The sequence below is a fragment of the Andrographis paniculata genome, unplaced genomic scaffold, assembly GCF_009805555.1.
Source record: "Andrographis paniculata isolate CXL003 unplaced genomic scaffold, ASM980555v1 Contig19END, whole genome shotgun sequence".
In the NCBI taxonomy this organism is placed as follows: Eukaryota; Viridiplantae; Streptophyta; class Magnoliopsida; order Lamiales; family Acanthaceae; genus Andrographis; species Andrographis paniculata.
In genome coordinates, this window is record NW_026137479.1 from 113825 (window position 1) to 139757 (window position 25933).

Below are 25933 nucleotides of genomic sequence, written 5' to 3' on the forward strand. Positions count from 1 at the left end.
TAATAATTAATGACATAGCTGTGTTAGAGTGGGTATATATAATTAGTCAAATGAATGGAGAGTTGGTCAAAGCAGCAGAAGATCAGATATGTATATAGTATAGGGTTGTGTGTGTTAATTTGTGTGTAGGAGTGGGAGTGGTGGGACTAATGAAAACGAAAACTGAAGAACAAAAGTAACATGTAAGTATATATATAGTACTACAATATAATGCAGACACAGACACAGACACAGAGAGATGAAAAAAGTTAAAGGCCATGCATACTGTATCTGATCTGATCTGATAATGGCATGGCATGCCTGAATCAGAATGTAGGAAGGTGTTTCCTCTTTCCATATATGTGCGAACCTAGCTATCTCAACCACATAAATAAATAAATAAATATATATATGTACAAAAAAGGAGATTCATTCATTCATTGATTGATTGGATATCAATAGAGCCTCAGCCTCAGCAACAGTAGATACGTACACCTGAGCAGAGCAGAGCAGACAGGTCCTGACCGCGCGTGCTGTCCGGAAACTCATCCCCGGCCGCTTTGTTTTGTTATCTTTCTGGATTTCCATTACCTCTCCGATAACGATCGATAAAAACAGGGAATCGCTTTTGAGTACCAATTATTAGTGACCCGACCGACCACCGGAGGATTATTTATTAATTTCATTGCCTATATCATACACTAACTAGTATAATCAATCATCTCATATCACACACACACAGTACTCAAAATCAATTACTAGTACAAACAAAGTTAATAATAATAAAATCAATTTGATGGTCGGTCGTCCTCGATTCCCGGGCGGGCGGGGATTGCTGGTGGGGAGCACCACAAACGCGGCACACGCTCCGCCTTGTCGCAATCACTCTGACCGGACCGGACCGGACCGGAAGGGACTGCATGCCCTTTAATTTAATTTCATTTGCTTTTCTTTTCTTTTCTTTTCAGGACACACCATTCCATTGCCAATTATTGCTATTATATGTATATATATATATATATATTGTACTATTATACTATATTGCATGCATTCTCTTCCATATTTCTCTATGGAATCATTCTATCATGTATTCATGCCCTTCCCCACCCCACCCCACCCCACCCAGCCCCTGGCATTGTTATTACTATTTTTATTGATTGGTTAAACAAACTCTAATCTACATCCCCAATAAATAAATGATTGTTTATTTAAAAAATAAAAATAAAATCTAACTCCACAATAATACTTTACCCAAATCCCAACAATCTAGTATTAAAACCTAAGGAGTTAGTTGATGATATATAAAAACTGTGCAGAATTTGTTAGAAAAACAAACTCAAATGTACACACCAAAAAAATAAAAATAAAAATCATTGGTTATGAGCAATTAGCATATAACTATTTTGGAGAAGTCCCAATATCATACTACGGAGCTAACCCATCCCTATATAAATATTAGCAATAAACAGTACTAGCAGTAATTTTACTATCCTCTTTCGTAAATTACAATAAGAATACTATAAATTAACTGCCTCGAAAGCTGTACTCACCAGACTTGCAACTGAAGCAGGAACAGTAGTATATATATAAAAAAAAAACACATGCATGCATGTATGAAAGTATGAATGTACGTTTGGGCTATATATGTGTGTATACATATAACATATGTGAAATCTAAGACAAGCAGTCATTGGAAGGTGTGAGGATTGATTGATTGATTGATTCTTCCAAGATTAGGACAGATTTTTATTCTTACACTTTCACATGCTAAACATTCAACAAAATGCTGGAGACAAACCATAGTGGCCCGATTAAAGTAGTAGTAACAGTGATGCAAGAATGACAGCATGCACACTCATGGCCCCACTTTCCCAAATCCAATGTGACTCAACACCACGTTACCCCAATCTCCATCCCCCTTTATCATTCCATTTCCATGCATCCAATCATATTTAACATTATCTCATCACCATCAACCCACAAGATATATATAATTCATAAAGTAAATAAAAGGCCCAATACAAAATACCCACAACCCAATGGACAAGAATTCCAGAGTTGCATCAGGGACAAGGATTCTTAATCAATGCTGGAAGCTCAAGCACTCATTGGCTCCCCATAAGATGGTATATTATATGTCACTCTTAGGACAGAAATTTTTATCAAAAACTTTTAAAAGGATTAGAAAAAAATTAATTGAATGAGGGGGGGTGAGGTATTAGTACCTTCAAACTTGAATCTAGAGGAAGATTGGTTGCTTGTTAGATGGCCTGAGCATTGCCCTGAGACCTGGCATTGCCGTCGTTCCAGCCCTTTTGTCGAGCCCTTTGCTCCCACAAAACTGTTAACTGTTTCTGGGATAACAAATTGGCTTCCGACTTCTCCCTTGCCTCCTCACAAGTCTCCATTCCAGAATTGCATTTGTCTGCCTCTTTCTGGTATTGGGATGCCATCTTCTTGGCCTCGAGCAGCGCCTTGTTTGCGCGCTGCTGCTTCTCCAAAGCCTCGGCTGTTCGCTGTTTTAGCTCCTCGGACAACAATTCTGCTAATTTCTTCTGCGCATCCTTGTTCTCGTCCGGGTTGTGCTTAGCACAATCTGCAATATGAGTTGGTGGTATATGTTAATGTATTGAGTGGTTCTATTTGCATCCATAGTAGTTAGTCCTTCCCAAATGTAGCAATGGTATAGTCAATTCAAGAACAACCATTTGAAACAACTTTATATTGTGAATCCTCAATGAATCTGCATTTTGACTCGAACAATTTAACAGAGAATGCAAAAATGTCACAACACATGACCGCAATTACAGCATGTAACACCAGAAACTGAAAGTGATCAACAGAAAGAAACTGTTTGCTCACCTGTAATGGAACCATTATTAACTCCTGCAAGACATGTAAACAAGTAATCAACATACAGCTGCTCAACAGAGGATTAAAATCAAACAAGGAAAATGAAAAAATAGAAAGGAATTTCTCCATAGATCAACCTGAAGCAACTGAACCATTTGAACAACTTTATATTGTGAATCCTCAATGAATATGCATTTTGACTTAAACAATTAACAGAGAATGCAAAAATGTCACAACACATTACCCCAACTACAGCATATAACACCAGAAAGGTAAGCACTCGTAGCTACGAATTCATTGTATCATTTCGGGGGAAAATAGTTGTGCTAAGAATCAAATTTGTCCTATGAAGTAAATTGTATTCGATACAACAAGCGGCGTCAATTTCACGGAAAAACACGTCGCAAAGCCAGTTCCTAATAGACAATTGAAGAGAATGCAGACAAACGCACACGCAATTTATGATTAATTACTGAAAAGAGATTCGAGTTGAATCAAATCAAATCCGAAAACAAATTGAGACCTTGGGGAATGGAGAGAAGATCAGGCAACGAATCACAGTCACAGTCACAAGGCGGACAACCAGTGGATCCGAAAGCTTCAATCAAATGCCAATACAGCGGCGGACCAACTATGTACGCCGCCAGGCACGTCGCCATCAGCCCCAGCGCCGCCTTCAAAACCCCCGTCCTCACCGTCATTTACCAATTCGCCTGCGAGATTGAGATTCGTGAACAGCAAATGTTGAGATCAATTTGTAGAAACTAAAAAATGAATCACAGATTCAATATCAGAATTCTTGAATTATCTGCCTCCAATATTCCACTGGATCGGGAAACTCTTCTGCCGAAAGATCTTAGGGTATGTTTGGTTCAAGCCAGGGGAGGGGAGAGACTATTAAAATGGTGATAGTTCATTTGATTGACAGAAACAATAGAAATTTTATTATTATTTTATTCTTATATTATATAAAAAGACAGGGCAAAGCGGAACAGAGGTTTCTTCCCTTTTTCTCTCCATCTCTTCTGCAAAAAAAAATAAATAAATAAATTTGTAAAATCCCACAGATTGAAGGCAAATGAAAATTCGAATGAAAAGTTACAAAAATAGGGCCGATTAGGAACGTACTTTCATTCTTAAGAGCAACAGCGGTGGCGTCCAAATCGACGGCTTCTCTCTCCCGCTCGAAGCTAGTTTTCTCAGGAAAATAAATATGAACACGCAACAGTGTAAGAATGGAGGTCAATTCTCAAGGGAGCTTCGACAAGGAACGCCGTCCGTCCGACGACAATGGCGCAGGCGCAGATTCCGTTGCCCCATTCCCGGCCGAGTGCCCGATGTTGATGAAGAAGAAGAACCACGGAAAGAATTCACCATTTTCTTCCTCTCGCCGCCGTTGGTCTCGTCGAACTGATCGGAACTGAAGCCGGAGACGCTCGACTTCAGGCCGCCGGTGCCCAGCGCCGTCAGTTACAGCCCTAAGTAGCGGACCATCGGCTGCTTCTGCTTGCCGCTCGCCGGAATGCACGCCGGACACTTCAGCGGCCGGAGCCCTAGAATTATAGAATTATTGAGAAGGGTAAAAAGAAAACCCATCGGAAACAATTTTATATAACGTCAGGGCAGAAGCCCTTGCTTTCATTCTTTCTTCATGTAAGGAAAGTTTGGTAATTATGGTAGATTTGGTAATTTTTTAAATCTGATGTATCCGTTTATTAATGATTTGTGTTAATTTTAAAATACTATTTCAAAATTATATAATTATAAAAAAATTAATATTAAAAAAAAATTCAAACCATATTTTTCACATAAAGACTGTATTTTATAGCTTTAAAATTTTCAACAAACTTCGACATTATTGTGATATATTTTATTTTTTATAGCTTCATTATTGTGATATTTTGACAATATATGTGATAGTGTAACGCATTTAATTGACATCCTACCAAAAGATTTTTATCCTTGTAATTGGGTGAATGGCCAAAATTATATACGATTTTATCTATTTAAATTTATTATTGTTTTATTTTTTCTAAAAAAATAAATAAATCAAAATATAAAAAAACAAAGCCAATAAACCCAAATTTATAATAAAGTTGAATCAAACAAATGTTGTGGCGACAAAATCAATAGTACGACACAAATTATGAAATATAATATTAATATCATTTGTCTGTATTATAAACATTTGGGGATGCCGCGATGATAATAATTCAATTATTTATTATTATTTTTTATGTACGTCAATATTGTTTTCTTCCACTTAAATTCAAATCTAGACAGTATCTTATCCATATTAATTTCTTTAAATTAGTGCAACATGACATTTAATTAATAATGAGAAATCTAACACCAAAAAAACACTAATAATAATAAAATAATGAGAAATCTAACACGCAATAGCTTATACATATATCAAGCGACAACTCCACTGTATTTATTAATTGCGCGGCCTAATATAAATAGTCCCATATGTTTAATTTCATATTTGACATAAAATTTTAATTAAGAAGTGTTAAATTTGATTTGTGAGCCTATGAGTTTATTAGTAATTGATCAAACTAATTTAAATAATTTATTTCTTAACCCAGCCACATTTGGGTAAAAAGGTTTTTATATCGATATTATTCAAAAATTGTCTATACGACACAAATCACTCCAACTTTGAAATCACGTGGAATTAGTCAATATATATGAGATGACCCAAAAGTGGATGGACGAACATGCAGAAATTTGGAGATGGAAGTCCAGAGAAATTTAACTGATAAATTGAACATGATCAAATGAAAAATGGAGACTAAAATTACATTTACTTACAAATATTAGTTATATGTTCAATTTATCAAGAAAATAAATAAATTCTCATCTCACTATGTCACTCATAAATTTATCAATATACTTTTGTTTGTTATATGAATAAACCAATATAATATTATATTTATTAAATTACTATAAAATTAATGGAAAGGAAGAGTGGTGGAAGTTAGATGCATCAATATACCTACCGCAATGATCAAATACTTTGCATATTTAGATAATATATACACTGTTCATGCCTCCACCACAGCGTTTGGTTACAGTTTTTATATTTAAAACTTATCATTTACTAGCAAAATTAATTTATATTAATTACATATAAATAAATATTTATATTTTTTACTTCTTTTTATGATATAAACTTTCTTTTTCTACTAAAAACATCAATATTATATATATTTTATTAAAATAATTAAATACATATTTTAATATTTTTTAGTTTTATATATATTACATAATATCAAATTATGAATTAAATAAATCCACTATAATCCATTTTCTAACTCAAAAATTCAACTGATAATAAAGGCACATTAATGATTAACTATACTGTTCTGTCATAAAGCACAATCGTGTTTACTTAAAAATATTTTGTTAAGTGGACCAATAATTTCATTTTTAATATGTATCAATTTTATTTATTTATATATTTATTTATTTTTTTTTTCTGGCTAAAAAATAATTCATCCATCATTTATCATCTTCCTTCCATATAAACAAGTTCGAGAGGCAGTCAGGCAAGAAGCTTGAAATCGCCATGGATTCTGGAAAGAAGCAGCAGCAGCCGCACATTGTTCTGGTCCACGGCGCCGGCCACGGCGCCTGGACCTGGTACAAGCTGAAGCCGCTCCTGGAGGCGGCGGGCCACCGCGTCACCGCCTTTGACCTGGCGGCCACCGGCACCGACCTGAGGCGCCTGCAGGACCTTTGCTCCTTCGACGACTACAACCAGCCGTTGCTGGAGATTCTGGCGGCGATCCCGCCGCCGGAGAAGGTGGTCCTGGTCGGGCACAGCCTCGGCGGGGTGAACTTGGCGGCGGCGATGGAGAGGTACCCCGACAGTATCTCCGTGGCGGTTTTCGTGACGGCTTTCTTGCCTGATTTGGAACATAAGCCTTCCTACGTCATGGAACAGGTGAATTTTTTAATAAATTTAAATTTGGATTTGCCAGAGATCTGATTTTGGATATTGTAGTTTTAATGAGGGAAAAGTGTATAAGATTGCTTTGATAAAAAAAATATACATAAATAGATTCTCCGAATATTTCAGTCGGTTATAAATTATGTGTTTGGTATGATATCTTTTGAACAGAAAAGATATTAGAGTTTACAACGACAAGAATGAAAACAGTAACAACCACACCCTAAAATTTTCATCTGCTCAAATTTTAAACCCGGTTTGGACCGGGTATTTATTATGTTGGCCCACTTGGTTACGACTTACAAACCCTACTTACATCTAGGGCCAATAATACTGCCACCAATTTATTTAACACGTGACTTAATTAATTATAATTGAATTATATTGGTAAAAATTTTACGATCATGCTTTGCCCTCTAGACCGTGACACATTTAGATTTAATTTCTTAATTAAACAATAGTATTTGAAAGCAATATTTTGAATAAAAGTTATATATTTTTAAATTAAAAATTGTTTTAACATCTTATACAGTTTGTGGAGAGAATTCCAGCAGAGAATTGGGAGGATACACAATTCTCACCTGCCCGCCCGCCAGAAAGTCCCTTAAGTTCAATGACTTTTGGTCCTAAATTCATCTCCGACAGGCTCTACAATTTAAGTCCTCCAGAGGTATAATTTGAAACAGAGAATTTAGTTTCATATGCTATAATTATTACAATGATGGTTATATAATTAATCAAGCAAACTTAGTTAGGATGTGGCATTGGGAACAATTCTGATAAGGCCAAGCTCTTTGTTCCTCGAAGATCTGTCCCAAATGGAACCACTCTCAAAAGAAAGGTTTGGAGCAGTCAAGAAAGTGTACATTGTGTGCGGACAGGACATCGGCATTCCGGCCTCCTTCCAGCGTTGGATGATCGAGGCCAATGGAGGAGTGGATGAAGTCGTTGAAATTGCCGAGGCTGACCACATGGCCATGTTGTCCACGCCTCGACAGCTTTCCGAATCTCTTACCAAGATTGCTGCCGAGTATCATTGATTAGACTAAGGTTGCAATTGCAATCAATGCAATATATGTATCTTATAATGTAATGTAATGAATTTGATATACTTTTATTTATGGATACATTATTGGCTATGGCCTTTTTTCTTTCTTCAATTTTTAAATTTATCGGCTAAATCTTTAAGACAGGAACAAAATTCCAGAGGCTTTGAGAGCATGACCATGTGATCTGCCCCTGTGATGATCTTCACTTCATCGACTGGAGTCTTCTGAATCAGCCATTCCAATACGTCCTGTTTTATGAAGGTATCCATTTCACAACCCACGTAGGCGCGTCGAACTGAGCCGAACTTTTCCTCGGATAGATCGAGCTCGAGCTTTTTCATCTGTTCGAGAAATCCGATTGGCCTCACCAGCATTGTCGCGAGAGTCAAGTCCTGCCGGGAAGAACAATCAGTTGGCTATGTAATGAAAAAGAAGCGATAAATAATGTGTCTGGAAATTGAATTGAGGTTGTCTGGCCTGACCTGGGGAGGAGACATTTGGTACATTCTGGAAGACAAGAAATTAGGGCCCAAAAGCAATGAGGTTGGGGGCTTGTCGTCCCCATTGTCGAAAAAGAATTTACAGTCCATGTAAGAATCCACGTGCTTATGAATCTGTAATTGTTAAGAAGGAATTAACAACAACATATATGTATATATATATTTCACTACTGTGGTGTTCCTGAAGCTGAGGGCATTACGGTAATTGCGCCATACCTCTGCATAAACGACGTCGGCGGAGGCGTCAGGCCCCGCCATGAACGCGGCGGCGAAGACCGCAACGGCGACTTTCTCCGGGAAGGCTTCCACGGCGAGACATACACCACAGCCGCCCATGCTGTGGCCGACGAGGACGACCCTTTCATCGGACGGCAAAGAAGCCATGAATTCGATCAACGGCTGGGAGTAGTCGGACAATGAGCTCAGCTCCTCCAGACGGTTGGGATTGGCGCCGGAGGCCGCCATGTCTAGAGCGGTGACACGGTGGCCGTCCGATCGCAGAGCGGTGGCCACCTTGTACCAGCACCAGGCGCCGTGGCCGGAGCCGTGAACCAGGACGAAGTGGTGGTGGTCCTTTCCGCTGTGTTCCATTTCCTCTTATCAAAACTAGATTTTTGCTAGCTGGTCGTAATCCTTGTGTATATATTGTGTGGTATAAAATTAATGTCATGGATGAACTCATCCTTCCACTCCACAACATACGATAGGATTACGTGTGAACGAGGAAACTCATATGTAAGTCTAGTCAAAATAAATACTAATTAAATCATGTTGACATGTTGTCCCAACATGAATGGTTGGATCGTGACATCTAGCAAGAATCTAATTTTGTAGTTGTGAATACATGTTCAGTTTTGTTGAATTATGAAGTGTAGGCCATATAGTATATATACTACATATATATACTAGTTAAAAGTGTTGTGTATATATATATATATATATATATATACACACACACACTAGAACATGGGTGGGGCTCCACATAGCATCGTTCCTTGAATGGCACTTGTTGTGATGAACGAATAGTCGATGTGACATAAACCAGCATAGCATCGTTCTCGTAATGTTTCAGCTGAAATCAGAAAGTTGCATAGAAATAGAAATAGAAAGGATCAGGAGAACTTAGTGACTAAATCTTTAAGACAGGAACACAATTCCTGGCAACCGGACAACATCACCATATGATCCGCGCCTGCAATGAACTTCACTTCATCAACTGGGTTCCTCTCAATCTGCCATTCCTGGAAGCCCTGTTTCAGAGTTAGATCACTTCCACAAACTACGTACGCACGTCGAACCGAGCCATATCTTTCCCGCGAAAGCGCCAGTTCATCCATCTGGTTAAGAACACCCACTGGCCTCAACAACAACGTTGCAAGAGTCAAGTCCTGTTTTAGGTCGATCCAAACACACAAAAATCAACATCATCGACAGAACAACGATGGTTCCAAATCCTGCCCTGACCCCTGCCCGGCGCTAACCTGGGGAGGACAAAGCTGATACAATCGAGAAGCCAAGAACTCGGGCCCAAACACCATGGAAGTCGGAGGGTTCTCGACTCCATTGTCGAAAGAATATTCTGAATCCATGTAAGAATCCAGATGCCTTGGGAGCTGCAGAAGATACAAGCATATAAATAAAGTATGCAAAATTAGGAGACCCAGGCCAAAATGGTCGTCGACATACCTCAGCATAGACGGCTGAAGCGGGCAAATCAGGTCCCGGCATAAAAGCCGCGGCGAAAACAGCCAATGCGATTTTCTCCGGGAAGGTTTCCATCGCAAGAGATAGACAAAATCCACCCATGCTGTGGCCGACAAGGACCACTTTCTCGCCAAACGGTAGAGCCTCCAAGAAATTGATCAACGGCTTGCAGTAATCGGACAAGGAGCTCACATCCTTCAAAGGTTTGGGATCAGCTCCGGAGGCTGCCATGTCCAGGGCGGTGACACGGTGGCCGTCGACTCTCAGGCTTGTCGCAACTTTGTACCAGCACCAGGCGCCATGGCCGGCACCGTGAATGAGCACGAAGTGGGACTGGTTGGTCTTTCCGGCACATTCCATTTCCATGTCCGGAAAATTGTTGTCTCTTCTGGACTGCATCACGTGGCTTATAAAACCAAAGTTTTGGATGAAGTTGTCCAAAACATTTAATTAACAGCAACAGCTATAAAATGACCTAATATTCTGTCCAGTAGTAGGTAATCTCGTCTTTTTGTTTTAATCAATAAACAATGGAATAAAATATGGAAACACATGATGGGGGGTTAACAAGGGAGGATTTAGTTTTACCACTGTATTAATACAATGTTGTAATGAGTACCGTACTTGCCAACCACAAGGTTGAACAATGTAAGATGGAGAAGGAAGAGAGCAAAGCTGTAAAGGCTACTAATCTTGGAATATCTGCTGTCTGAAGTCCCGAGATAAAGGCTACGTAGCATCATCTTCTTTTGACTTAGCGACGTCCGGTGCGAGTTTTCACTCTTGCTTTCTGCAGGACATGTGGGAGGGCAAGTTAGAATGATTGATTATGTTAACTAAATGCAAAAGCAATTAATTATTAGTGCGAGCAGAGGAAAAGACAGAATCAACCAAACTATGTGGAGATTGATCAGTTCGAACCTTGTGTGTAAAAGCATACATTGATTTTGGCTACTAATTCAAGAATAATAACAGTGTGTTCAAAAGTATCAAGCTGCTAAATTCAATCTTGTTCAAGCGCAGGCCATTTAACAACCAAACTGAATTTCAGCACACAACAACCACCCTTCAAACTAAATTTGAACCACCTGATTTCAACCAACTGAAACCTTTTACAGCTTATTACATCTATAGACATACTTCGTAATTCTAGAATTCTGATGCTTAAGCAATATGCCATAATTGGACAATAGGGAAAGGACAAAATAACTCACCGCTACAGTTCCAAAGCTCGCCCCAGATCCGGTTGCAGCTCCTGCTCACACAAAGTAAAAGACAGAGAGAATAAAAAATAACTAGAATAAAGCAAAAGTTTGATACCATAAGGATGTAATGAGAATGTAATGCAATAAGTGACTTTTTCTTCGTTTCCTGGAACACATAATATTCAGTCAATGATAATAACATTTTTAAGAAGTATTATTCACATGTATCTTCATAATGTCATGGCCAACAGCAATTAATAGCATATTACAGGACATAAGTCTATTCTATTTCCGAGCTGGGACTACTCTTAATAGCTTAGCCAAAAACACAAAACTGAATTTATAAACAACTAACCTGTAGCAAAAGGAGTTGAAAAGCTTGAAACTCCAGAAGCCGGGGTTGAACTAAACAAAGGAGTAGACGCACCAAAAGCTGATGTTGAAGCTGGCAAGGAACTAAAAGGTGATGGCCGTGTTGAAGAAGCAGTTCCAAACAATGATGGGATTGGAACAGAAGTGGTGGGAGCTGAGAACAGGGAAGGAGTTGAGGTAGCAGCAGCAGGTGTAGAAAAGAGCGACGATCCACTTCCACTTGAAGCTGCTGGTACTGTTGCAGGCATATTAGTTGTTGCTCCAGCTGCTGCTGAGATGCCGACCGCTCCAGTAGATTGACCAGTTGGTAGTGAACTAGCAGGTAAATGTTGTGTTGGGTGAACCCTTCGAGCTGCAGCCTCCTGCTTGGCTGTTTCCCGTCTATCAGTTTCAAGAAACAGATCATTCCCATCACCACGGCGACGATGGTCTGCAAGATATGCCGCCTTCATGGATTCAATATATTGATGAATACTTTCCACCTACGTAATCATTAGGGAAGGCAAGCCATCAGTAACATTGCAATTAAAATAGAAAACCATAAACCTTATTAAAACAGTTTGATAGAACAATCTCATTATTAGTGAACAGGGTGATATAGAAGTGCATAGACTCCATAAACCAAAGTTTCACTTTTCAGTTTCTGCAGTGTTCACATGATGGCATCATCCTATACAAAAGTGATGAAGAAAGCAGCATAATTTAAACTCTCAAAAGATAGCTAGACTAAGTTGGTAGCAGAAAAGATGAGGAAGTCCATTCAAACTCAACTAGCGTGGTAAGATAGATAGGCAGCTGGTGATAAAGCATCACAATGCCGAAATGAAACCAAAAATTGAAATACAAAATATAGAATAACGATAAAAGTGATTCACAATAATCAAGCACATGCACCACTTCCTACAACACATAAATTTAGTATTCACTACCTTTGCTGCAACATGCACAAAGAAGTCATGTAAATTGCTCATGGTCTTAGGCAGGGACTGTAAAAGTGAAGAACTTGAATTAACAGAGCTCTTTTCAGCATCTAAGAGTAACAACTGTTCCAGCTCTTCAACCCATTGATGGCATTCAGAGATATATTTCTCAAATCTAGCAACAGTTTGCTGCAAAAAGGGAGATGGCTCCTTTGGTAGTCCACTGTAAAAATCAATTATCGGCACCATAGAGGTTGTTGCTGCTTGATTGTGTGACGCTTGGTTTGTAGTGGATGGTTGAGGTGCACTGGTGCTAGCTGCAGTAGCTTTATTTTGGTGAAGAAACCTTGGCCGTACCATCATAAAAGATCGAACAGCCACTTCAGCATTTCGGAGCATACCTTTAACAGAAGCCATTAGCTCTTGTAGTGTTGTCTTCTGTCTTTCCATGGATATACTAATACCACCAAGTTCCTAACAGAAACACACCAGAAATACTCCAAATAAGCAAACCCTGCAAAATGACAATGATAACCTTCGAGGAAATTAACCAAATATAAGTACACATGCTAGTGACATGCAGGATAAATCATAAAGAATATGTGAATTTCTTGTCTAATATTATCAAGCGACTCTGCTCAAAGGTATGCTGCAAATCCACAGACCCAGTCTTCAATGATAAAGAAAGAACATTGAATAGCGTCGCCCGAGAAACAGAGCAATATGCACTGCACAGTTAACAGAGCTTTATAGACCTCCCCCCTTCGAAAAGAGCAAGCAATAGTTATGCTGATTGCAAAAGTAAGTTCATAGCTTCACAAGAAACCAGCTAAACAAGAAAATAAATCCCTCTCAAAACAGTTAATCTAAATGAAAATGTCTCAGCACAGATACAAGGAATCTAATAGTGAATAATAATAATTGTCAATTCAATAAATTCAATAATTCTGTATATATATATATATAATTCCTAGTATCTCTATAAGAAAAGCTACACTGAGAGCCGCAAGAAGTTTGGGGTGGGGGAGGGGGGTGCACTAAATCACTTAAATTCAAAAAAAAAATAAAAGGAGTATAATTTCAAGCATCTCTAAATTACAGAAGTGTAAGAAAAATGTGTACCTGAACAAGATAGCTAGCATCAAGCTCGAATCCGTTATTGGAAACCGAGGAGTCATAAAGCCTGCTACATTGATCCAATCTCCGGCTCTCATCTCTGTATTCAATATTTTCTCCCTACAACCACAACAAACTTCACTGCCTAATCGATCAAGTAGAAACCAAATTCAAGGTGAAAACTCAAAAGATCTTTGATTAAAAGATGAGAAAATTACTCAATTTGGAGTAGGACTTTCTGCGAGTCGGGATAATTAAAAGTTAGAATGATTTTGTTAAGCAAAATCAAAAGCAATCAATTATTAGTGTGAGCAGAGGAAAAGACAATCAACCAAACTATGTGGAGATTGATCAGTAACAGCTTATTCGAACCTTCTATGTAAAAGCATACATTGATTTTGGCTACTAATTGAAGAATAATAACAGTGTGTTCAAAAGTATAAAATTCTAAACATGCATGTCCCGGGACGTAAAATTAATGCTAATGCTAAATGCAAGAAAGATTTAAAACGAACTCAATGCAAATAAACAAAAACAGTAAAAGTAAAAATTTCGAAGTTCTCCCCTTTTTTTAGTGCGGTCGACAAAATCCCTTCTGTTTCCCTCGTGCAATGCTCCGAGCTTCCCAAATGCATCTGAAATGATTTCAAATAAATATAAGTACATAGACATTTGAAAGTAGAAAAATAAATTTAAGGAGTTTACCTCTATTTGTTCGTAATGTGGGTCAAATGCATCTCCGTCGGCCCCGGAATGTCCACGATCGTTTACCTACACATAATAAAAAAAAAAAGATAGTTAGTATGCGATAAATAATCGATATAAAATTAATAATTCATATAAAATTTTGTATGAAAATCTAAGCATGCATGTCTCGGGACATAAAATTAATGCTAATGCTAAATGTAAGAAAGATTTAAAATGAATGCAATGCAAATAAACAAAAACAGTAAAAGTAAAAGTTTCGAAATTCTCCCTTTTTTTTGGTGCGTTCGAGAAAATCCATTGTGTTTCCCTCATGCAATCATCTGTGCATCCCGAATGCATCTAAAATGATTTCAAATAACTATAAATACATAGACATTTGAAAGTAGAAAAATAAATTTAAAGAACTTACCTCCGTATGTTCGTAATATAGGTCAAATGCATCCCCGTCGGCCCCGCAATGTCCACGATCGCTTACCTACACAGAAAAAAATAACAAGATAGTTAGTATGCGATAAATAATCGATATAAAATTCAAAGCATGCATGTCCCAGGACGTAAAATTAATGCTAATGCTGAATGCAAGAAAGATTTAAAATAAATGCAATGCAAATAAAAAAAACAGTAAAAGTAAAAGTTTCGAACTTCTCCCTTTTTTTTGGTGCGGTCGAGAAAATCCCTTTGGCTTCCCTCGTGCAACCCTCCGTGCTTCCCGAATGCATCTGAAATGATTTTAACTAAATATAATTATAAACATATTTGAAAGTAGAAAAATAAATTTAAGGAGATTACCTCCGTTTGTTCGTAATGCGGGTCAAATGCATCTCCGTCGGCCCCGAAATGTCCACGATCGCATACCTACACATAATAAAAAAAAACAAGATATTTACCATGCGACTAATAATTCGTATGAAATTTTGTATGTAAATCTAAGCATGTATGTCCCGGGACGTAAAATTAATGGTAATCCTAAATGCAAGAAAGATTTAAAATGAATGCAATGCAAATAAACAAAAACAGTAAAAGTAAAAGTTTCAAAATTCTCCCTTTTTTTTTGTGCGGTCGAGAAAATCCATTGTGCTTCCCTCGTGCAATCATCCGTGCTTCCCAAATGCATCTGAAATGATCTCAAATAAATATAAGTACATAATTTGAAAGTAGAAAAATAAATTTAAAGAACATACCTTCTTTTGTTCGTAATATGGGTCAAATACATTCCCGTCGGCCCCACAATGTCCACGATCGCTTACCCACACAGAATAAAAAAATAGGATAGTTAGTATGGGATATATAATCGATATGAAATTTTAAGCATGCATGTCCCGGGACGTAAAATTAATGCTAATGCTAAATGCAAAAAAGATTTAAAATGAATGCAATGCAAATAAACAAAAACAATAAAAATAAAAGTTTCGAATTTCTTCATTTTTTTTGTGTTGTCGAGAAAATCCCTTCTGCTTCCCTCGTGCAATCCTCCGTGCTTCCCGAATGCATCTGAAATGTTTTTAAATAAATATAAGTATGTACATATTTGAAAATAGAAAAATAAATTTAAGAAGTTTACCTCTGTTTGTTTGTAATGTGGGTCAAATGCCTCCCCGTCGGCCCCGGAATGTCCACGATCGCTTACCAACACATAATAAAAAAACAAGATAGTTAGTATGCGATTAATAATTCGTATGAAATTTTGTATGAAAATCTAAGCATGCATGTCCCGGGACGAAAAATAAATGCTAATGCTAAATGCAAGAAAGATTTAAAATGAATGCAATGTAAATAAACAAAAACAGTAAAAGTTAAAGATTAGAAATTCTCCCTTTTTTTTTGGTACGGTCGAGAAAATCCCTTCTGTGTCCCTCGTGCAATCCTCCGTGCTTCCCGAATGCATCTGAAATGATTTTAAATAAATATAAGTATGTACACATTTGAAAGTAGAAAAATAAATTTAAGAAGTTTACCTCCGTTTGTTCGTAATGTGGGTCAAATGCCTCACCGTCGGCCCCGGAATGTCCACAATCGCTTACCTACACATAATAAAAAAAAAGATAGTTAGTATACGATTAATAATTCGTATGAAATTTTGTATGAAAATCTAAACATTCATGTCCTGGAACGTAAAATAAATGCTAATGCTAAATGCAAGAAAGATTTAAAATGAATGCAATGTAAATAAGCAAAAACATTAAAAATAAAAGTTTCGAAATTCTCCCTTTTTTTTTTTTTTTTGTGCGGTCGAGAAAATCCCTTCTGCTTCCCTCGTGCAATCCTCTGTGCTTCCCGTCGGCCCCGAAATGTCCACGATCGCTTACTTACACGTAATAAAAAAACAAAATAGTTAGTATGCGATTAATAATTTGTATGAAATTTTGTATCAAAATCTAAGCATGCATGTCCCGGGACGTAAAATTAATGCTAATGCTAAATGCAAGAAAGATTTAAAATGAATGCAATGCAAATAAACAAAAACCGTAAAAGTTAAAGTTTCGAAATTCTCCCTTTTTTTTTTTTTTTGTGCGGTCGAGAAAATCCATTATGCTTCCCTTGTGCAATCCTCCGTGCTTCCCGAATGCATCTGAAATGGTTTTAAATAAATATAAGTATGTACACATTTGAAAGTAGAAAGATAAATTTAAGAAGTTTACCTCCGTTTGTTCGTAATGTGGGTCAAATGCCTCCCCGTCGACCCCGGAATGTCCACGATCGCTTTTGTATCAAAATCTAAGCATGCATGTCTCGGGACGTAAAATTAATGCTAATGCTAAATGCAAGAAAGATTTAAAATGAATGCAATGCAAATAAACAAAAATCGTAAAAGTTAAAGTTTCGAAATTCTCCCTTTTTTCGGTACGGTCGAGAAAATCCCTTTTGCTTCCCTCGTGCAATCGTCTGTGCTTCCCGAATGCATCTGAAATGATTTTAAATAAATATAAGTATGTACACATTTGAAAGTAGAAAAATAAATTTAAGAAGGTTACCTCCATTTGTTCGTAATGTGGGACAAATGCATCCCCGTCGGCCCCGGAATGTCCACGATCACTTACCTACACATAATAAAAAAACAAGATAGTTAGTATGTGATTAATAATTCATATGAAATTTCGTATGAAAATCTAAGCATGCATGTCCCGGGATGTAAAATAAATGCTAATGCTAAATGCAAAGAAGATTTAAAATGAATGCAATGCAAATAAACAAAAATAGTAAAAGTTAAAGTTTCGAAATTCTCCCTTTTTTTTTTTGTGCGGTCGAAAAAATCCATTCTGCTTCTCTCGTGCAATCCTCCATGCTTCTGTCGGCTCTGGAATGTCCACGATCGCTTACCTACACATAATTAAAAAAACAAGATATTTAGTATGCGATTAATAATTCGTTTAAAATTTTGTATAAAAATCTAAGCATGCATATCCCGGGACGTAAAATTAATGCTAATGCTAAATGCAAGAAAAATTTAAAATGAATGCAATGCAAATAAACAAAACCAGTAAAAGTTGAAGTTTCGAAATTCTCCCTTTTTTGGTGCGGTCGAGAAAATCCCTTCTGCTTCCCTCGTGCAATCCTCCGTGCTTCCCGAATGCATTTGAAATGATATTTAATCCTTTCAAAGCACATTCTTATATTTCCAGTGAGCTCTCTGTTTAATACTTCCACTGTCCCGAAGATTTGTTTCCTGTTATGTCAAGAAACCATATATGATTATTAAACAAACTAACAACCAAGAAAATGTAGAACCAGACCAATATAATTGAAAAGAACAGAAAACCCATTGCATCAGATATACTTACATCGGTCCGGTGGGCACAGTAGAAAAGACAGGGCAAAGCGGAACAGAGGTTTTTTTCCCTTTTTCTCTCCATCTCTTCTGCAATCAAAAGAAAAAAAAAAAGAAGATTGTAAAATCCCACAGATTGAAGGCAAATGAAAATTCGAATGAAAAGTTACAAAAATAGGGCCGATTAGGAACCTACTTTCATTCTTAAGAGCAACCGCAGTGGCGTCCAAATCGATGGCTTCTCTCTCCCGCTCGAAGCTAATTTTCTCAGGAAAATAAAGATGAACACGCAATAGTGTAAGAATGGAGGTCAATTCTCAAGGGAGCTTCGACAAGGAACGCCGTCCGGCCGACGACAATGGCGCAGGCGCAGATTCCGTAGCCCCATTCCCGGCCGAGTGCCCGATGTTGATAAAGAAGAAGAACCACTGAAAGAATTTCACCATTTTCTTCCTCTCGCCCCCGTCGGTCTCGTCGAACTGATCGGAACTGAAGCCGGAGACGCTCGACTTCAGGCCGCCGGTGCCCAGCGCCGTCAGTTACAGCCCTAAGTAGCGGACCATCGGCTGCTTCTGCTTGCCGCTCGCCGGAATGCACGACGGACACTTCAGCGGCCGGAGCCCTAGAATTATAGAATTATTGAGAAGGGTAAGAAGAAAACCCATCGGAAACAATTTTATATAACGTCAGGGCAGAAGCCCTTGCTTTCATTCTTTCTTCCTGTAAGGAAAGTTTGGTAATTATGGTAAGTTTGGTGATTATGGTAGATTTGGTAATTTTTTAAATCTGATTTATCCGTTGTATGGTTTGTCTTAATTATATAATTATAAAAATTTAATATTAAAAAAAAAATTCAAACCATAAGACTGTATTTTATAGCTTCAAATTTTTTAACGAACTTGGACATAATTGTGATATTTTTTATTTTTTTTATAGCTTTATTATTGTGATATTTTTTATTTTTTTTACAGATTCATTTTAATTGGCAAACTACCAAAAGGTTTCTATCCTTGTAATTGGGAGAGCGGCCAAAATTATATACGATTTTATCTATTTAAGTTTATTATCGCATTATTATTTTTTTAAAAATTTTTTTTTTTTTTCTCATTATGTACCTCTTTCATAAGATAATCGAATATTTATATTATCTTTTTCTAGTTTTCTTTCTCTTTCGTAAGACTAATTCGGTTAATATTTTATTTTTTCTTTTCTCTATAAAATATATTTATGTTATATTTATTTATTTATTTTCACTCATTCTCTTCTCTTCTCATAAGACTAAGTTGGACAATTTTTTTTTTCTTTTTTTTCCTAAAATATATTTATATTATCTTTTATTTTCAAGAAATTAAAAATGCAAAATATGCACACAAACTAATGAATTCATACAACATATTAATATAAAAAAAATATTTTACCATAAAAAAAAAGTTCTAAATTGCATATTGTAACGTGATAGTGATTTACAATTCCAAAAAAAGAATTAAAAAAATTAATATATTATGTTTTGTTATATAATTTATTATATTTCATTCTCTTCTCTTTCCATCCCAACCGACCAAAGCGGTCAGAAACTTCTTTCTTTTTTTGATGGTTTATTTATTTACAGATTTATATATCATGTAATTTTTAAAATTTAATTAGAAATTTCAAATATATTAATATATATAAATTTGTAAAAATTAGCTAAACAAAAGTATAATATAAAATAATATTTAAAATAAAAAATTAAATTTTTTAAAATTGATTTGTTGCACAATTTAAAAAAATATTGATATTTATATAATTTATTATATTTTTTATCTCATTTTTCTGTCAACCGAATGGTTGATTGTCCTCTTTCTTATCTGACCATAAACTTCTTTTTCTTTTTTCATCCTAACGCGGTTGGACAGTTCTTTTTATTTCATCAGACCAATTTGGTCAGACATTTCTTTATATATATATATATTTTCTGTAAGAGATAAAAGGCCCAATAAACGATGAGAAAGAAAGCCCTCTTTTGCCATGCTGCAGATCCATCCAGCCCTGTGGATTACGACCGACTGAATGAAGGAATTGCAGAAGATTAAAATATTAGGGCTGGATTTTGCCCGATTGGTGACGAAACCATGAAGAAGGCGACGGAAGATTAAGAGCACCGGAGAAGTCGGTTGGCCTTGGAATGGAAAGGATTGGAGAGGGAAGTCGGTCGGCCTCGAGGATATTTGTAGCAGCCAGCGAGAAGTCGGTTGAAGCTGAGAGGTCGGTTTTCCGACCAGACACTTTCTCTTTTCTTTCCCGCCCAATTGACTGGACGATTCTCTTCATTTCATTTCATCCGACCAATTAATAAGACTTTTTTTTTTCTTTCTTCTCTATTATCTGTCATAAGGGTTTTTTTATTTAAATTTATATATTCATATGTAATTTTTAAAATTTCTATAGAAATTTAAAATACATCAATGTATATTATTTTGGATAGTATAATATTTTGAATAATACAGAAAAAAAACCCTTACATTATCTGTTGTTCTCTCATTTATGAGACTAATTCGGTCAATATTTTTTTTATTTTTTTCTTAAAATATATTTATATTATTTTTTTTTCATTTTCTCTCGATCTCTTTCTCTTCGATCTCTTTCTCTTTGGTAAAAATAAATCGGTCAATTTTTTTTTATTTTTTTTTTTTCTAAAATATATTTATATTATATTTTTTTTTTCAAAAAATTAAAAATGTAAAATATGCACCGCTAATGAATTCATACAATATATTTATATAAAAAAAATTTACAAAAAATATTCTACCATAACGAAAACTTGCGCGGCTCATACAAGTATTAGTATATATATATATACACACACTACAACATGGGTGGGGCTCCACATAGCATCGTTCTTGTAATGACACTTGTGGTGATGAACGAATAGTCGATGTGACTTAAACCAGCATAGCATCGTTCTTGTAATGTTTCAGCTGAAATCAGAAAGTTGCATAGAAATAGAAATAGAAAGGATCAGGTGAGCTGAGTAACTAAATCTTTAAGACAAGAACACAATTCCTGGCAACTGGACAACATCACCATATGAATATACTTGCCAACCACAAGGTTGAACAATGTAAGATGGGGAAGGAAGAGAGCTAAGCTGTAAAGGTTACTAATCCTGGAATATGGCTGTCTGAAGTCCCGAGATGAAACTGTTTCCGGGAATGCCATTTGGCTCGACTTCAGCTGCAACAAAATCATTCATTGAAAGACGACATTGCTACATGTGGGTAGACGACAAACAAGCTAAATCAGATGGTAACTGCAGCATCATCTTCTTGCGGACTTAGCGACGCCCAGTGCGAGTTTTCACTCTTGCTTTCTGCAGGACATGTGGGAGGGCAAGTTAGAATGATTGATTATGTTAACTAAATGCAAAAGCAATTAATTATTAGTGCGAGCAGAGGAAAAGACAGAATCAACCAAATTATGTGGAGATTGATCAGTTCGAACCTTGTGTGTAAAAGCATACATTGATTTTGGCTACTAATTCAAGAATAATAACAGTGTGTTCAAAAGTATCAAGCTGCTAAATTCAAGCGCAGGTCATATAACAACCAAACTGAATTTCAGCACACAACAACCACCCTTCAAACTAAATTTGAACCACCTGATTTCAACCAACTGAAACCTTTTACAGCTTATTACATCTATAGACATACTTCGTAATTCTAGAATTCTGATGCTTAAGCAATATGCCATAATTGGACAATAGGGAAAGGACAAAATAACTCACCGCTACAGTTCCAAAGCTCGCCCCAGATCCGGTTGCAGCTCCTGCTCACACAAAGTAAAAGACAGAGAGAATAAAAAATAACTAGAATAAAGCAAAAGTTTGATACCATAGGGATGTAATGAGAATGTAATGCAATAAGTAACTTTTTCTTTGTTTCCTGGAACACATAATATTCAGTCAATGATATAACATTTTTAAGAAGTATTATTCACATGTATCTTCATAATGTCATGGCCAACAGCAATTAATAGCATATTACAGGACATAAGTCTATTCTATTTCCGAGCTGGGACTACTCTTAATAGCTTAGCCAAAAACACAAAACTGAATTTATAAACAACTAACCTGTAGCAAAAGGAGTTGAAAAGCTTGAAACTCCAGAAGCCGGGGTTGAACTAAACAAAGGAGTAGACGCACCAAAAGCTGATGTTGAAGCTGGCAAGGAACTAAAAGGTGATGGCCGTGTTGAAGAAGCAGTTCCAAACAATGATGGGATTGGAACAGAAGTGGTGGGAGCTGAGAACAGGGAAGGAGTTGAGGTAGCAGCAGCAGGTGTAGAAAAGAGCGACGATCCACTTCCACTTGAAGCTGCTGGTACTGTTGCAGGCATATTAGTTGTTGCTCCAGCTGCTGCTGAGATGCCGACCGCTCCAGTAGATTGACCAGTTGGTAGTGAACTAGCAGGTAAATGTTGTGTTGGGTGAACCCTTCGAGCTGCAGCCTCCTGCTTGGCTGTTTCCCGTCTATCAGCCTCAAGAAACGGATCATTCCCATCACCACGGCGACGTTGGTCTGCAAGATATGCCGCCTTCATGGATTCAATATATTGATGAATACTTTCCACCTACGTAATCATTAGGGAAGGCAAGCCATCAGTAACATTGCAATTAAAATAGAAAACCATAAACCTTATTAAAACAGTTTGATAGAACAATCTCATTATTAGTGAACAGGGTGATATAGAAGTGCATAGACTCCATAAACCAAAGTTTCACTTTTCAGTTTCTGCAGTGTTCACATGATGGCATCATCCTATACAAAAGTGATGAAGAAAGCAGTATAATTTAAACTCTCAAAAGATAGCTAGACTAAGTTGGTAGCAGAAAAGATGAGTAAATCCATTCAAACTCAACTAGCGTGGTAATTCAAGTATGGATAGATAAGCAGCTGGTGATAAAGCATCACAATGCCGAAATGAAACCAAAAATTGAAATACAAAATTTAGAATAACAATAAAAATGATTCACAATAATCAAGCACATGCACCACTTCCTACAACACATAAATTTAGTATTCACTACCTTTGCTGCAACATGCACAAAGAAGTCATGTAAATTGCTCATGGTCTTAGGCAGGGACTGTAAAAGTGAAGAACTTGAATTAACAGAGCTCTTTTCAGCATCTAAAAGTAACAACTGCTCCAGCTCTTCAACCCACTGATGGCATTCAGAGATATATTTCTCAAATCTAGCAACAGTTTGCTGCAAAAAGGGAGATGGCTTCTTTGGTAGTCCACTGTAAAAATCAATTATCGGCACCATAGAGGTTGTTGCTGCTTGATTGTGTGACGCTTGGTTTGTAGTGGATGGTTGAGGTGCACTGGTGCTAGCTGCAGTAGCTTTATTTTGGTGAAGAAACCTTGGCCGTACCATCATAAAAGATCGAACAGCCACTTCAGCATTTCGGAGCATATCTTTAACAGAAGCCATTAGCTCTTGTAGTGTTGTCTTCTGTCTTTCCATGGATATACTAATACCACCAAGTTCCTAACAGAAACACACCAGAAATACTCCAAATAAGCAAACCCTGCTAAATGACAATGATAACCTTCGAGGAAATTAACCAAATATAAGTACACATGCTAGTGACACGCAGGATAAATCATAAAGAATATGTGAATTTCTTGTCTAATATTATCAAGTGACTCTGCTGAAAGGTATGCTGCAAATCCACAGACCCAGTCTTCAATGATAAAGAAAGAACATTGAATAGTGTAGCCAGAGAAACAGAGCAATATGCACTGCACAGTTAACAAAGCTTTATAGACTTCCCCCTTCGATAAGAGCAAGCAATAGTTATGCTGATTGCAAAAGTAACTTCATAGCTTCACGAGAAACCAGCTAAACAAGAAAATAAATCCCTCTCAAAACGGTTAATCTAAATAAAAATGTCCCAGCACAGATACAAGGAATTTAATAGTGAATGATAATAATTGTCAATTCAATAAATTAAATAATTCTATATATATATATATAATTCCTAGTATCTCCATAAGAAAGGCTACACTGAGAGCCGCAAGCAGTTTGGGGTGGGGGAGGGGGGTGCACTAAATCACTTAAATTCAAAAAAAATAAAAGGAGTATAATTTCAAGCATCTCTAAATTACAGAAGTGTAAGAAAAATGTGTACCTGAACAAGATAGCTAGCATCAAGCTCGAATCCATTATTGGAAACCGAGGAGTCATATAGCCTGCTACATTGATCCAATCTCTGGCTCTCATCTCTGTATTCCAATATTTTCTCCCTACAACCACAACAAACTTCAATGCCTAAACGATCCAAGTAAAAACCAAATTCAAGGGGAAAACTCAAAAGATCTGTGATTAAAAGACGAGAGAATTACTCAATTTGGAGTAGGACTTTCTGCGAGTCGGGATGAAGGTCCGCCCATTTAGTATTATAACTAGCGGGGGCTTTATCATTAGTGAAAAGAAAGAGCTGAGACTGGGGCTGCGCCTGCTGTTGTTGTTGTTGCTGCTGCTGCTGCTGTTGCTGTTGCTGCTGAAATTGTAGATTGAAAGGAGACTGCTGCTGCTGCTGCTGCTGCTGCTGAAATGGAGAAGACTGTTGAAACGGAGAAGATTGTTGAAATGGAGACTGGAACAGCGATTGCTGCGGCTGCTGCTGCGGAGTGAATGAGAACGCCATTGTCAAGAATTACACACGACAAGGCTCGAAAACCCGAAACTTGATCCACCTCATATTAAAGTGGCCGGAATCGGAATCATCGTTCTCCCTAAAACCCTAGACTGAGAAAGAAGAAAAGAGCGCCATCTCACCAGACCCAAAAAATAAATAAAATAATTAATTATTTTCAAACCTCTTTCTTCTTTCTTGAACCCGGCCCAGCTAGCCTTATCTAGCCCAATAAATAAAACCCTCTTCAGCCCATTTAAATTATTTACCGGGTCTTCACCAAAGGCCCAATAATCAATCCGTATACATAATATATATATATTTATAAAAATAATACTATAAGTACCACAGTTTTATAGTAGTTTTGAATAATTATTAGACATGAAAGGGACTTAGTATGGGATTATTACAAGTTGACCATATATATATTTATTTTGAAATAAAAACCTAAATATAGGTTTTTCTTAAGGAAGAATTCAACTAAATAAATAAATACATCCTTAAAATCCACTCAACAACTTAAAAATCAAATCTTTCGTGTACGTACGTAATTTGCACGTCGAATGAAATGTCAACATTAAATACCACAATTCTTGAAATTATTAATTAAACCAATGCTTAATTGGGTTCGGTGCTTAATCACAATGCGGTGTGACGTCATTAAAAAAACCTTCTTTTTTTTTTTTATATTAGACGTTTATTTGTTATACGAACCATAGGATGCTGTTTTCCGTTGGTAATAAATGATATGGAACGACCACATTATGTGCATTTATTACTGAAAACGACTCTCAAAGAGTGACATCCACAGTAATTTCAAAAATAAATAAATAAGTATTCAGTGCTTACCCACCCATACAAAAATAAAAAAAATAAAAAAATCTGACATCTAATAATTTATTTATTACCTTCGATAATTTTGGACACCCAATTCACCCCAATAATTTATATATATATATATATTTGGTTCAATTGTATAATATAAAAGGAAAAATAAACTGCCCTCAGTAATTTAACTGGTTGTATGGTTGACCAAGGCTGTAATAAATTAATCAAAATCTAAGCAAGTGGAGCTGTCCAGATATATTATTATATATTGATTTTTTATTTTTAGGTTAGGCATT

General features: G+C 36.6%; 5 protein-coding genes across 13 annotated transcripts; 1 reads left to right on the forward strand and 4 right to left on the reverse strand.

Moving 5' to 3' along the window:
• Positions 1-1945: 1945 nt before the first annotated feature.
• LOC127243707 (uncharacterized) lies at positions 1946-18836 on the reverse strand. 3 transcript variants are annotated; one of them, XM_051263869.1, is made up of 4 exons: positions 18327-18836; positions 3356-3857; positions 2842-2865; positions 1946-2575 (listed from the first exon to the last, which is right to left on the reverse strand). In XM_051263869.1, the coding sequence occupies exons 2-4, from the start codon at positions 3531-3533 to the stop codon at positions 2241-2243; spliced, it is 537 nt and encodes a 178-aa protein (XP_051119826.1). In that variant the 5' UTR covers positions 3534-3857; positions 18327-18836; the 3' UTR covers positions 1946-2240. The 3 variants fall into 3 exon arrangements, with proteins under 3 accessions (XP_051119826.1, XP_051119817.1, XP_051119833.1); XM_051263860.1 differs by lacking the exon at positions 18327-18836 and adding an exon at positions 3961-4108; XM_051263876.1 differs by lacking the exons at positions 2842-2865; positions 18327-18836 and adding an exon at positions 3961-4108.
• Positions 6375-7950, forward strand: LOC127243682 (salicylic acid-binding protein 2-like). 2 transcript variants are annotated; one of them, XM_051263844.1, is made up of 3 exons: positions 6375-6784; positions 7323-7460; positions 7542-7950. In XM_051263844.1, exons 1-3 carry the CDS (start codon positions 6407-6409, stop codon positions 7731-7733), a joined length of 708 nt encoding a protein of 235 aa, XP_051119801.1. In that variant the 5' UTR covers positions 6375-6406; the 3' UTR covers positions 7734-7950. The 2 variants fall into 2 exon arrangements, with proteins under 2 accessions (XP_051119801.1, XP_051119794.1); XM_051263837.1 differs by having other exon boundaries at positions 6378-6784; positions 7546-7950.
• Positions 7854-8945, reverse strand: LOC127243696 (methyl jasmonate esterase 1-like). Its single transcript, XM_051263849.1, has 3 exons — positions 8556-8945; positions 8322-8453; positions 7854-8231 (listed from the first exon to the last, which is right to left on the reverse strand). The coding sequence occupies exons 1-3, from the start codon at positions 8928-8930 to the stop codon at positions 7947-7949; spliced, it is 792 nt and encodes a 263-aa protein (XP_051119806.1). The 5' UTR covers positions 8931-8945; the 3' UTR covers positions 7854-7946.
• On the reverse strand, positions 9187-10442 carry LOC127243677 (methyl jasmonate esterase 1-like). Its single transcript, XM_051263823.1, has 3 exons — positions 10026-10442; positions 9821-9952; positions 9187-9727 (listed from the first exon to the last, which is right to left on the reverse strand). The coding sequence occupies exons 1-3, from the start codon at positions 10440-10442 to the stop codon at positions 9452-9454; spliced, it is 825 nt and encodes a 274-aa protein (XP_051119780.1). The 3' UTR covers positions 9187-9451.
• On the reverse strand, positions 10583-24960 carry LOC127243644 (nuclear pore complex protein NUP58). Of its 6 annotated transcripts, XM_051263809.1 has the most exons (7): positions 24517-24959; positions 24303-24417; positions 12942-13014; positions 12550-12857; positions 11604-12102; positions 11258-11298; positions 10583-10833 (listed from the first exon to the last, which is right to left on the reverse strand). In XM_051263809.1, exons 1-7 carry the CDS (start codon positions 24819-24821, stop codon positions 10798-10800), a joined length of 1377 nt encoding a protein of 458 aa, XP_051119766.1. In that variant the 5' UTR covers positions 24822-24959; the 3' UTR covers positions 10583-10797. The 6 variants fall into 6 exon arrangements, with proteins under 6 accessions (XP_051119766.1, XP_051119732.1, XP_051119757.1 ...); XM_051263775.1 differs by having other exon boundaries at positions 12550-13014; positions 24517-24960; XM_051263800.1 differs by lacking the exons at positions 12550-12857; positions 12942-13014 and adding an exon at positions 23195-23659.
• Between the last annotated feature and the right edge of the window lie 973 nt (positions 24961-25933).

Bases quoted from the DNA above. Each gene is read 5' to 3' on its own strand.
- LOC127243677 (XM_051263823.1), bottom strand. From the start codon at position 10,442: ATGCAGTCCAGAAGAGACAACAATTTTCCGGACATGGAAATGGAATGT. The intron at 9,953-10,025 runs GTATGTCGACGA...TATCTTCTGCAG, and splicing joins CTTCAGCCGTCTATGCTGAG to CTCCCAAGGCATCTGGATTC. The intron at 9,728-9,820 runs GTTAGCGCCGGG...GACCTAAAACAG, and splicing joins ATCAGCTTTGTCCTCCCCAG to GACTTGACTCTTGCAACGTT.
- LOC127243644 (XM_051263775.1), bottom strand. From the start codon at position 24,821: ATGGCGTTCTCATTCACTCCGCAGCAGCAGCCGCAGCAATCGCTGTTC. The intron at 12,103-12,549 runs GTAGTGAATACT...ATGATTACGTAG, and splicing joins TTGTGCATGTTGCAGCAAAG to GTGGAAAGTATTCATCAATA. The intron at 10,834-11,257 runs GTGAGTTATTTT...CATGTCCTGCAG, and splicing joins CGAGCTTTGGAACTGTAGCG to AAAGCAAGAGTGAAAACTCG.
- LOC127243707 (XM_051263869.1), bottom strand. From the start codon at position 3,533: ATGACGGTGAGGACGGGGGTTTTGAAGGCGGCGCTGGGGCTGATGGCG. The intron at 2,866-3,355 runs GTCTCAATTTGT...CATGTCTTGCAG, and splicing joins TCTTCTCTCCATTCCCCAAG to GAGTTAATAATGGTTCCATT. The intron at 2,576-2,841 runs GTGAGCAAACAG...CTCATATTGCAG, and splicing joins TAATAATGGTTCCATTACAG to ATTGTGCTAAGCACAACCCG.
- LOC127243696 (XM_051263849.1), bottom strand. From the start codon at position 8,930: ATGGAACACAGCGGAAAGGACCACCACCACTTCGTCCTGGTTCACGGC. The intron at 8,454-8,555 runs GTATGGCGCAAT...TAACAATTACAG, and splicing joins CCGACGTCGTTTATGCAGAG to ATTCATAAGCACGTGGATTC. The intron at 8,232-8,321 runs GTCAGGCCAGAC...TCTTCCCGGCAG, and splicing joins ACCAAATGTCTCCTCCCCAG to GACTTGACTCTCGCGACAAT.
- LOC127243682 (XM_051263837.1), top strand. From the start codon at position 6,407: ATGGATTCTGGAAAGAAGCAGCAGCAGCCGCACATTGTTCTGGTCCAC. The intron at 6,785-7,322 runs GTGAATTTTTTA...CATCTTATACAG, and splicing joins CTTCCTACGTCATGGAACAG to TTTGTGGAGAGAATTCCAGC. The intron at 7,461-7,545 runs GTATAATTTGAA...AAACTTAGTTAG, and splicing joins ACAATTTAAGTCCTCCAGAG to GATGTGGCATTGGGAACAAT.